This window comes from Salarias fasciatus, chromosome 11 (genome assembly GCF_902148845.1).
Source record: "Salarias fasciatus chromosome 11, fSalaFa1.1, whole genome shotgun sequence".
Classification (NCBI taxonomy): domain Eukaryota; kingdom Metazoa; phylum Chordata; class Actinopteri; order Blenniiformes; family Blenniidae; genus Salarias; species Salarias fasciatus.
This window is the reverse complement of record NC_043755.1, coordinates 2,251,470-2,263,755: the sequence shown is the minus strand read 5'-3', so window position 1 is coordinate 2,263,755 and position 12,286 is coordinate 2,251,470. Positions and strand designations below refer to the sequence as shown.

At 41.1% G+C, this 12,286-nt stretch overlaps 1 protein-coding gene across 2 annotated transcripts in view; it reads left to right on the top strand.

Moving 5' to 3' along the window:
• The first annotated feature begins 2,946 nt into the window (after positions 1–2,946).
• creb5b (cAMP responsive element binding protein 5b) overlaps positions 2,947–12,286 on the top strand; it is a 37,386-nt gene continuing 28,046 nt past the window's right edge. Inside the window, exons 1-4 of one of the 2 annotated variants that reach the window (XM_030102534.1) lie at positions 2,947–3,009; positions 8,169–8,246; positions 8,570–8,663; positions 10,866–10,987. In XM_030102534.1, the coding sequence (XP_029958394.1) occupies positions 8,193–8,246; positions 8,570–8,663; positions 10,866–10,987 (270 nt within the window). In that variant the 5' untranslated portion in view covers positions 2,947–3,009; positions 8,169–8,192. Of the gene's footprint in view, positions 3,062–8,168; positions 8,247–8,569; positions 8,664–10,865; positions 10,988–12,286 lie in introns of both variants that reach the window. The other variant, XM_030102533.1, reaches the window with a different exon arrangement.

Genomic DNA, 12,286 nt, shown 5'->3' with positions numbered 1-12,286 from the left:
TCTTAGTGTGTCTCGTGGAGTGGTCGCAGGCGAGTGGTAAACATTTCTCAATGTGTGAGGAGTCATTAATCCCCGGAGTCCAGGATGGCTTCACTACCAGCGTCTCTGGCCCTAGAAATCACAGCCAGTTGGCACCAGCAGGTCACGCAGAGTTCCAGCATAAACGCTTTGTACTCCAACGCTGATTGAATCTCGTCTCATGTGCTGTAACTAAAGCACATAGTTTAGCAAATAAATGATCGAACATTAAGTATTTCGTTCACCGAGTGAGCAGTTAGGAATAAATGGATGTTTATGTTTGAGATCTGGGTGTCGATATGCATTCTGCCCTCTTCGACTATAGTTAGCTTCCTTTGGCTCCGGCGCTCAGCTACTCTGAACAGGATGAAGTGATATGGAAGATGGATGGATGACGATAGATTCCAATATTCATTACATTTCATGAGACATAAAAGTTGCCTTTTGTCTTTTTTTTAATTCTGGGTTGGGTTTCAGTATTTCAATTTGTGCTCACAGGCTTCACATTTCTAGATTACTTTATGATTGATTAAATTACCACACAGCAGGTCTTGCATTAAACCATATTACATCATAAAAATGCTTAGTTTCAGTTTCATATGCTTACTTTGAATCCACTTCTCTTATTTAAAAACTTCCATACAAAAAAATGCAACCAAAGGTGCCCTGCATGCAAGAACCAATGGAAAATACAAAAAAAAAAAAAAAAAACATAAGCAGACTTTCTTTTTCAGTTCTCTAACTTCTATTGACTCACAAACTCACAATACAGGCTCGTGGGGAAACCTTTACCACAATTCACCAACTACTTTTGGCAGTAACAAGTTAGTAACGGGTAACTTGGTAACTAATGTGAAATTTGCAACAGTTATTAATACCGTAGAGCTGCTGTCTTTAATGCTCAGTTATCCATCTGTGAGCCTCAGCCTCAGCAGAAGCTGGAGTGTCCAGTAAAAAGCAGCTTTTTGACTGTTTTACATTAAAATCCTCCTCTGGAGAAAGTGATCTTGATTGGTCCAAATGTATCTTATGTCCTCTAACACCAACATGAAAGATATCTAACATTATGTTACATCATTAATATAAACCTCTTCACACTACCTCTCTTACATTAATAACCTTAAACATTAATTCATGTGTCCTGTTGGTTTAAATATTTCCTAAATGATTCCTTAAAAAAAAAAAACCCAGTAACATCCAGATTATATAAAGAATCTTCCTTTAGTCGACTGATGCAACTTTAGTTGTACTTTTGTTGTTTTTTAGTTGCCTTGGAGCTCAGGAATATGAGCTGTTTTGTGTGTTGCAGAAGAAAATACTGTAAAATACGAGAAGACCTTAGGGTTGGGTTCCCAAGGGTAAACTTGAGATCAACATCGGGGCGCAAGAGTTTAATTCTCAATATAGATGCACGCAATGAGACGAGTTAGCATAAATATTGTTCCATTCTTGTTTTACAGCACTTAGAGGTTTTGTGACTGTTGCGATGACTCGCACACACATCTCTACCAGTGTTTTGACACTAGCTTTGAAAAAGTTCTTGCAAAAAAAATATGTCATGTTTTTATTTATACACAGGAAAACGTCACATAAGACAGGAGTAACTCATGTCTTGTCTCTGTTTTCATCCAATTGCAAGAGTGTTTGCTCAACTTTCATCTCACATTTGAGCCCATCGCATGGCAGCCATTGCCACTGGTGTGTGAGAGCGCGCATGAATGGGTGACTGTGGTACATGAAGTCCTTATACCATTCAGAAAGTTGGGCTCTGACACAAATGAAACACCACATAGTGTGGGAATCAATCATAATACAATACAATAATAGAAAAGTGTTAACAGTTGAGTGAGAAAGACAATTACAAGTAACTCAACAGGTCATTCCCCAAGTAACTCACTAATTATTATTTGAAAGGACTCCAATTACTGTTGTTCTTTTAGATAAATAACTGTAATCAAATACTAGTATGAAGTGTGGATGTTCCACTTTGTTTCACGTTGAGGGTAGTGCAGCTCTTCTTTGGAAAAAGAATGAAGAAATGACACACTAATGCTAAAATAGTGCTGTTCCTCTTTTTGCATGAACTGCTGGGGATTCTGTTGAACAGCTTACTAACAGCATTAAAGAAACAGATGTTGAAGAGAACAATGTAGCAAAGAGACAAGTCCAACCTAATACTGATGTGGACAGTGACAATTAAAAAAGTCAGAAGTGCCCATTTAAAAAAAAGGATTGGGAGGAGAGTTCAATTGGTTAGGTGATCCTTACTCAATTGGAAGGTTGCAGGTTCAATATCTCTCTCTCTCCTGTCCACATGTCCACATGTAGAAGTGTCCTTGATCAAGACAGTGAATCCCAAACTGCTCCCATTAGACAGATTAAACACGGCTGCCATGTAAATTTTTTGAGGAGTTTGTCCAAGGGGAAAAATAAAGTATGATCAGTTTACTTTATTAGATAATGGATGGATTGTGCAGGTCATTATTTTTGTCTGGTTTTGCTTCAAAACCAATAGTTTTTTTTTTTGTTTTTTTTTTTTGCCAATTTCAAGTTGGAACATGTGCTGTCAGTGTGAAACAAATATTTCAAGTGCAAATAAATAATAAATTTAAGCGGACAACTCCCTCTCCCCCTCCTGTCTCTCTCAGAGCTGAGCTCCTGCGATGACTGCTGCTGTCAGATGATGCGGCGCTTCGCCCTCCCGGCCGGTACCGGAGATCCGGACGGTGCCGCCGCGCCGCGCCGCGCCGTGCCACACCCACCCCATGTCGCCCAGCGTCCGGCCATGCCTGTGGGCGTGCGTCTCGCGCAGACTCCGCCCCGCTCGCGCCGCCCCACGAGCGGACCGCAATGATTTAGAAGTTCAGGAATCCCACGTGACGTCACCCGGGGGGTGACGTTATGCTTCTCTAAATAGATCGTATTGTAATCTTTTCTCAGTCCAACGTGGTTTCTTCTCAGAGACTGCTTCACATTTTCTACACTTGTTTGGTAAGTTGAACGCCTTGCCACCATGCAGAGGACCGTGCACGCGCCTCTGCAGGTTCGTTGTGTTGGTTAAAAAAGCGTTTCTTCTCACTTTTTTCCTCCCTCCTTTTTTTTTTCATGCAACAGCTTGTTTTCTCGTTCGCTTCAGCGGTCCCGGTGCAGACCTTTTCTTTTCTTTTTTTTTTTTTTTTCAACTCCCATCATTTTGCCCTTGTTCCGAACTCGTCTCGTGTGTGCATCTAGCAGAGATCCGATGCCATGTGAGTTTTGTTTGGCCTGTCTGTTGACTGTTGAAGTTGAAGTCAAGTGCGGCTGCAGCTCGGTCTGGTCCGGTCTGTCTGTCAGGTAGCAGCGGAGACAAATCTGCAGGAATTCAACGCAGAGGATGCTTTTCGTTGGACTTTACGGCAATCCATCTCGTTTCCAAAGTTGTTGTTTTTTTTTTTTTGTCCTTCTTCAAGCAGTCCCAGAGCTGGATCCCCGCATCAGTGTCATGCCTGTCCCATGTCGGGATCCGGAGCCGGTGCTCCGTCCCGGGACTGTGCGTGCTGCGGTTCACCAATGATCGTCTGGAAAATGATAGCCCGGCAGTTCCGCTGTCACGCCGCTTCAAAAGAAAGATTTCACGCGTCTCTTTGCACTAAATTTCCTTTATTTATCCCCCCTTTAACAGCGATGCGAGCAACATTACGTCATTCTGCAGGCTCGTCGATATTTGATTAGATGTGGAGGGTTTTACTTTCAGGAAGGTTGTGCTGACGAGGCGCGCTGAGAAAAAAAGAAGAAAGATGTTTTAATTATTTGATTGCTCTCAGGCCGCTGTCATTATGTTCAGACTGTGTGACAGCACTGTCAATAACCACTTGTTTCTCATGCATGCTCTCAATTATCGTGCAGGCTCCCCGTAGCGTGGCGTCTCTTTTCATTAGCTGTGTTAACAGTAAGTCTTAATGCACTGCTTAGATGGGTCTATTATTCACATTTAATCCAACTTTTGTTTCTAAAAGCTTTTAGGGAGCCAGCAACACAGTAATTGTACATTATAGTGTGGAGGTTTACAGTTTTTCCACACGCAACAGATAAAAACTTTTCTTTTTCTTCCACCTCTTGCACTCCTATAGCTGCAAAGACCTTAACCTAAATGTGTTTTCAATTATCCAGCAAAGCTGATTAGAGCCATATACAAATCCCCACCCCAAACAGTTGGTGACATATTAATAAATCACATTTAAATTTTCACCAAGGTGTCACTTTGTGTAAGTGGCTGAGATATTCAAGGAGAAATGAATATTGCTCACAGCAATTTTAGTAATTCAAATAAAAGTCAAGTGGCAAAGACTGAAAAGTGCTTTTAATTTGAACTCACTTTTGTTTTCCAGATGTATTTCTTCCTATATTTGTCACAATTAAGTTGCAGCTGTGCAATACAATCAGAACAATGTAAGAAAGGACAAAATGCTTTTACCTTAAAATATTTTGCTGTCATTTCTGATACTGGGACATGTTTTACTTGCGTAGACGCGTACAGCTGGAGTAATATGAGTAGTGTTAGTGGTATACCTCTAACAGGGAATTTTCCTATTTATCATAAGTTTACATTTTGCGGAGGAGCTCAATAATTGGAAGCTATTGAGTTTAACATCACAGTAGACTTTCTGTCAAGCATTCGGCTCAATAGCCAAAGTTCAGGGCAGCCATTGTCTGAGAGGGCCGAGCTCCCTGCCTCAGGGCTCGCCGTAATCCCGCCTTGAACTTATGCTGTCAAAAACCCAGGCTATGGGGACCTGGAGATGTGAATTGCTCTGCATGTTTGTGCTTGCTTTAACCTCATATGCCTTTGCACCCCAACCTCCTTTCTTCCCTCACCATATTGTTTAAATTCTAAAATGCGGTCTACCTGGTGAATTCCTCTCCAGTTCCTCTTGAAATTGAATGCTGGACCCTAATCCTTCCCCTCGCTCACATCAGGATATAGTTAATGTAAAGTGTAACCAAATTTCCTTTGCTAAACTAAAACATCTATGTTAAATGAGAGCCAAGTGCCCTTTCCAGGCAGAGGGCGTTGAGTTCTGATAATTTGAAGTGTGAAAGCTGTTGGATAATTCACAGAGGCATTCAGAGAATTAATGCTTGAAAGTTTTATGCATCATATGGTTTGAATTTTCTGGCAAATGTAATGAAATGATCAAGTCCCATTTTAGAAACTGGAACAGGAAGGTAAACATATACTTTTTTGTTACTTTCAAAAAAGTCATGGAAACAATTTTGCGTTTCTCATCTCATTAAAGCTTTCTTGGAGGATCGGCTTCAGTTGCTTAGTGTAACACGTGAGCTTTGTGATGTTTTAGAAAAGAGCTTCACGCAAAAGTGACGAAGAAAACTTGGATTAAAAATATACCCTAAAATGAAATCATGCACGATTGGCAGAATTTCCACGGGCACTCATTCCGGTATTGGTTTTCATCCTTGAGATCAGTGTTGGTTAAGCTTTTTTTTTTTTGCGTGTGAACGGCGGCCAGGTGAGTTTTTAGGGCCTCTGCAGAAGAGAGAGCGAGTGGCCTGGTGACAGAAAGAGAGGCCAGGGCTCATTGCTCCCTGACAGAGAGACCCTGTCCAGACCCTGTTCTGCAGGCTCGGTTATGAAGTACAGCTTGTTAGGAAAACAGCCCTGCTTAGCATAACACAATATTTGAGTGTTTTGACTGTGCTTAAGGAAATAGTCTGTACCCATGAAAACAACACACATGTACACAGTGTATGACGGTATTCATGCTCGGCACTTGACATGTGGCGCTGGCTTGGATTACAGATGCTCTGCAGTGCTTGTCAACTGATGGAGGAGGCAGGAAAAAGAAATAATAATTAAAGTAATAAATGTGCATATGGTGAGTAATAAAAGAAAATTAATGATGTGGTGTCACAGCTGTAAATACTTCAGCGTTTCAGTGTTTTAATCATCATCAAGAGCACAGATGATAAATAAACCAAGCATCTAATGCTAATTATTTCATTATCTGTCTGTCACCACAACACATGGAAGAAGTTGTTTCGATGGCGGAGAACCTACATTACATGTCATTTTTCAACCTAAACATTTTACTCAGAATAGTTCGTGCATTTTTGAGCTTAAGTACAGAATGGCTGTTCTGTGACATCCAGAGCCCAAGTGCTCGTGTGGTCGGTGGGTTTTGAATTCAGGCCTCACGCTGACAGACTGTGGCTTTTCTCTGTGGCTTTTGATTGTGCGGAACCAGAAGACTGATCTGGTGGCTGAGATCACTTCACAGGCTCAAAGCTGTAAACAGTTGTTGGGCGCTGTGCCGCTCTTAGGTGCGGATTAATGATACTAATTTAACATCTGGAATGACATCTGTCTGAACGTGCAGCGCATCAATTGTTCTGGTATGTCTGGAGTACTTGGAAATTGTTCTTTGATGTTGGTTTACATTGTTGTGCTTGACTGCAAAAAGGTGGCTGTCAGTGCTCAGTGCTGATATGATGTACAAAGAATACACATAGTGGTTTATGCTGACTTATTTTATTAATGACAAAAATGACGTCTAATACAATGAGTTTATCTTTCCTCATTCTATTGTTAAAACTGTTATTCTAATGAAAAAAAGTCTGTTTTTACTATTACTGAACAAAAGTTTATTTTCTATTAAATGGAATCTTTTAATGCTTGACATGGTGTGGGATCATAATCAAAATAATTGGACTTGTCTGAATCGCCTATGGGCATTCTTGAGAGGCCAAAAAAGGCTTTTAACAAAAAAGTTGTCTTCTTCTTATTAATTCACCAACTTTGGAATTGCTATGCAGGAATAATCATGAAAGATATTTTTTACAAGAATATGGTTTAAGCATATAAAAGGATCTGTGGCATCATGAATTCGTTAAAAGTTATGATTGATCAAAGGTCGTATCAGAGCCTGTGAATGACTTGTTCCTGGCATTGTTTGAAATCTCTAAAAGCGAGTTAAATTCCACCTATTTTATTTAACATCTTTCAATAAATATATATGAGGGATTTAAAAATATGTTTGTGTTCGAGTTTTTGACTTTGTCTTGATGGAAATGAGGAAGACAGGATGATATTTATTAATTTGTTGCCTTTTCTCTGATTCTTGCTGTATTTTCTATATAGAGCCCAGGTGTGAAGCACACTTCTTTTATGGGAAAACTGTGTTTCACTTTGAATCATTAAAGCTGAAATGATAGCTGAGACCACAGACTTTTGACATAATGCACAGTGATGACTCCAGGGTACTTAGCAATTAATTCTGAAGTACACTTTTGGCAGCAGACGCAGGTGAACAATTATGTTGAGCTCCTATTTGCAATCTTGAAACTTGTATGCATTGAATAACTGCTATTATACACTTCTCTCCCACCACTTTCTTTTCTTCTTCTCACGAAGGCATGTACTCTAATCGAAAAACGAAAAAAAAAAAAAAGAACGGATCCTTTATATGAAGGCCGTATGAGTAAAACCTGAAATCATATCGCTGTAGGAGTGGATATATGTACCATCCACTTAAATTCGTCTTGCACCAGCGCATAGGTACATTACTGAAAAAGAGATTTTTACATTACTGAATAGAAGTTGCATTTGTGTTCGTGTCAAAGTTTTGTGTAAAGTGTTACTAGTCATATCCTGATGGTTGACTGGAAATTGTAAATGCTTTTTAATGTTGTCACTGCAGGCACATGGATGCACTTCCTTTAAACATGCTGTGTTTACATTAATGCTAAATTAATTTGACATTTGTTGTTTTATAAAGTGCATTTATACATTGTGCTTTATTCTTTATTTCATTCATGAATAGCTTTATAGTCCATTATGGTTTAAATGGCTGTATAAGCTAATGGCATTGACATAAAGAAATCAATCCATGTAAGCATGTTGAACTATTTAAAGTTTTTCCTCTGGATCAAAGTGTCTAAATGCACTGTTTCCACGGCCTTAGTGTGAATATGGCTTTAATGGCTCCCCGGTTACCGGAGTGTGAGAAAACCAGTGCAGGTGTGGTGGCAATTTAATGTCTAGCATGACACAAGGAGTGTATTTTTCTTTTTGCGCGCTGGCAAGGAAACTCAAGTCATTCATTTCCACTCCCTGCTTTCTTTTTCTGGTCTTTTTTTCCCCTTTTTCTTTATAGTTTTATGAGAAGCTGGCCAGAGGGATGAACTCGGACCAGGAAAGGCCGTATGTGTGCAACGCTCCTGGCTGTTCCCAGGTGAGGATGTCGACGCAGAGCGACCTAAAGTGAACATCTGCATGCGTGCATGTATGTCTGCCTGTACTGTAATATAAAGAGGAGCAATGAGGAGGCCTGAGGAGTGAGTTTCTGCCTCACGCACTGGGGAGAAACAGAATAGCACGGCACTGAGAGAAACAAACTGTAAATAACCCTTCAGGTTTAAAAGCCTTAAAAAAAAGAAATTTCTTCAATTGCAAAATACTGAATGTAATTAGAAACCTTTGAATTCTGAATTCTTTTGGCAAATGCAGCATACGTATTTGTATGTAGCTCATTCTTACATTCTTCTTTCTCAACAGCGATTTCCCACAGAGGACCATCTAATGATACATCGACACAAACATGAGATGACCCTCAAGTTCCCTTCAATAAAGAATGACAACATGTTATCAGGTGAGTTGCGTCTGCATCAATACGGCCTCAGTCACTGCTCGAGCGGGGATCACAGGGCCCGCGGAGTTTGTTTGCAGGTGTGTGCCTCAGTGACTCACACACAGACACACTTATCTGTCGTCAGACAACTTTTCCGGCGTGTCTACACAAGTTGTTTACAATAATGTAAATGATATGACGCACGTTACCATGGAGTCGAGCTCTATTGGGCGCATGCCACTTGCGCATACTTCAGCAGGAAGCAGACATGCTGACATATAACAGAACAAAGTGACATGTTATGTAAAATTACTTTTCCCTTGAGCTTTTTCCTGTCATTCAAGGCTGTCATTCGTCCAAGGGTCTGCAACCACTTCAGCCCTCCCTGTAGGAGCTCCTTTTAGCTTTCACAAAAACACATGTAAATAAGCTGACAGAGAGTTTGGGGTGAGGCAAATGGAATTTTATACAATGTGGACAGATTTCACTTTTTTCTATCCACATTTTAAGCTTTGATGCTACATTTTGTATTTATTTCATGGATCGCTTTGCCGAACTTGTTCTTGTTCTTGTTTTTTTTTTATATATATATATATTTATGCATTTCTGATGACCCAAATGGGCCTCTATATTTCTGTTATTTTTTTCTGTGCATGTGTTTGTTATCTTCATTTTGAAGTGGAATTTGTTTTATAGTAGTTCCAGACAGATTTTATTTGGTGGGAGGGGTCAAAATCAGCTCAGTTGATTGTCCGCTCTATACAGTGAGAGTCTCGGGGATGCTGAGGCATCAGATCAACAGATGACATGCTCCACATTTATTTATTTAGAGTTCACAGAAACCTCAAATCAAAGAGTGTGTGTTGGCGATATCAGCTCGAGGCCAACTTTTAAGCGTGGTCCTCCATTCCTAGAAGTGACCCTCCCCACCCTGCTCACATTGTCTAGTGATCGCCGCTCTTGCCGAGCCTACTGAGATTGCGTCTTCTTCATTATTTACACTCGGTGGAAGGCCGGATCAGATTTTCTAGGCCAGGTGTCTTTATCGCCTGCTGTCTGACTTACAACTCTGACCACTTCTCTTATAAAGACCTTGAACTGAGGATAAAACATTCAGTAGTTGTACTGTGAACTGCAGCGCCATGCTCCAGTCTGGTCACCAGAACCTGTTGACTTTTAGTAGAACAACTCTTGATCCAAAATTCCCCCTACTCTTGTTTTTGCCTTTCTTTGACTCATATCCTTATCTAAAGGCTGAAAGACTAACATAAAAAAAAGAATCATTTCATTGCAGCCTGTAAATTTTGAAAGGGTGTTTTTGGAATAAAGTGTATTTTGGGTATACAGGTCGTGATGAAGGTTTGAGTCAATCCCCAGTCTAGCCAGAATGGATAAACAGTCCATGAAGTATGCTTTTAGCCTCTGAAACAATCGAGATCCTAAAATCACCTTCGACTGTCTGAAACCTGATCCCTGTGTAGCCCCCACCACGTCAAGTTGAATACCGCAGCTTAACTGAGCTCCGCAAATGAGACCCCCTCTTGGTAGGTGGGATCTGTACTTTGTCAGCTGAAATGGGGCTGTCAGGGTCGGTATCTCTCGCTCGCTAAGTAAATGGAAGTAATGCCTCCCTGAAAAACACAATACGGCAGTGAACATTTTGTTATTCCTGAGGTGGTTCTCCATTCGCTCGCTTCAGGTCTGCACCAGCGTGACGCAGATGACAGGAGATGATAGAAAAGCAATTTGACTTTGTGCAGGAATCAATGGGGATGAGAGATTAATCTCAAACTGCAAACGTAAACAGTAAAATGTCTAATCTGCAGAGTTCAGTGTAATTTCAAACATTTCAGATGTATTTGTTGCTGTGTGTGCATGGTATATTGTCATTGTGGCGTCACACATTTCAGCATTTGTGAATGATGGTGTCCACATGCATATAGTATCTCCTTTATTGGCTTCATCCACTTTTGGGTCCATTCGACTGGAACCTGTCCAAACTCACACTGAGCAAATGGCAGGGGACATGTTGGACAGGTTGCTAGTCTAGCACCGAATTAGACATCACACACACTCGCACACACACACACACTGAAACGTGTTACATTAACATTAAAAGAAATTAATCCAACATCATATTTGCATGTCACTCTACTTATACTTTCATAATATAACATAATATAATAATCCAGGAATAATCAATACTGGCTGTTTCATTTTCAGACCAGACACCCACGCCGACACGATTCTTGAAGAACTGCGAGGAGGTGGGATTGTTTAGCGAGCTGGACTGCTCCATTGAACAGGAGTTCTGCAAAGCCCAAGAAGAAGAGGACAGTAAACAGGTACAACGGAGCAGAGAACAAAGCCCCAGATAAAAAAAAAAGAAAAAAAAAGAAAGAAATACTCAGAAGAAAACAAACCCACAGCCGACCGCAGAAGTTAGGTGTAGTGATGATCTGGTGCGATCATCAGTCATGTCACTAAGAGCTGCTCGCACGGTGAGATGATAAGGCTCTTTTAATAGCTTTCAAACAGGCAGGCCTCACACAGACACACTCTGCTCTCTTGTCAAAAGGCTGATAGCCACAAGTGCTTGTACACCTCAGATATTTTGGGCATATTTTCTTCTTTCCTTTCAAAGTACGCTCATGTGTTGCATTTGCACCCCAGACGCGGCGCACCACGGTGCTCTTCTGTCATGTCAGCAGTGACAGACAGACGAGCAGGTGGAGGTTTGTCACCCACCGCAGGTGAGGAGAGCGGAGATCAGGTTTTCCACCTGTAACTTCAAACAGCTCCACAGCCATCTCTTCGCGAGCGAGTCCTGTTTCACGCCAGAAATATAGACAGAGACCCCCCCCCCCCCCCCCGAGACAACTCGTTGGCAGCAATGAAAGCCTCGGCCTGTTTGTCTCGAATGCGAGCGGAGTCACCGAGCTCTGACATTTGACAAAGGACGTGATCATTTATGCATTATAGATCTGCCCCTGGGCACCTTCACCTGATGCATGGGTACTCGTCAAATCACCACAAGACAGACTGCTTATCTAATGTCTGGGAAGATGTGCAGTGCATGCTGTAGCTAAGCTGATGTCTGGGCGGTTTGGCTCTGCAGCTCGTCTGTGCTCAGGTCAGCCGTGTCTCGCCTGCCCAGCCGGTGCGGTTTATGATGGGAGGCTCTGCTAAGTCAGCAGGAGGCAAGTCAGAGCAAAGCTCCTGGAGTGTGAAATACAATGAGGAGCGATAAGAATTGACAGCAGTCACCCGGCATGAATATAAAATATTCATATTTTCATGTATTAGGAATATTTTAAGCTTTAGTAGAATAAAGAGAGGCCTTGCTGTGGTTGTATTTGTTATTAACATATTCTTTGCTTCTTCATTATTGTAAAGGTACCTATCTTTTTGACTTGATGCAAACAACTTAACTCATGGTTTTTACCTTCTTTTGTGCATTAGGTTCGGTATCAGTTCAGTTGTATATCCATAAGTGTATCCTGCTGGATACATTTTTAAAAAACATGATTGTTTCCCCTAAAGCGACACAAAAAAGCCTGTACATTGTTTACATAGTTCATCAGCTGCTAAAGCTCAGCATTTTCAGCCCAAGGCCACACAATTGCAATGCTTGAGCTGAAAAA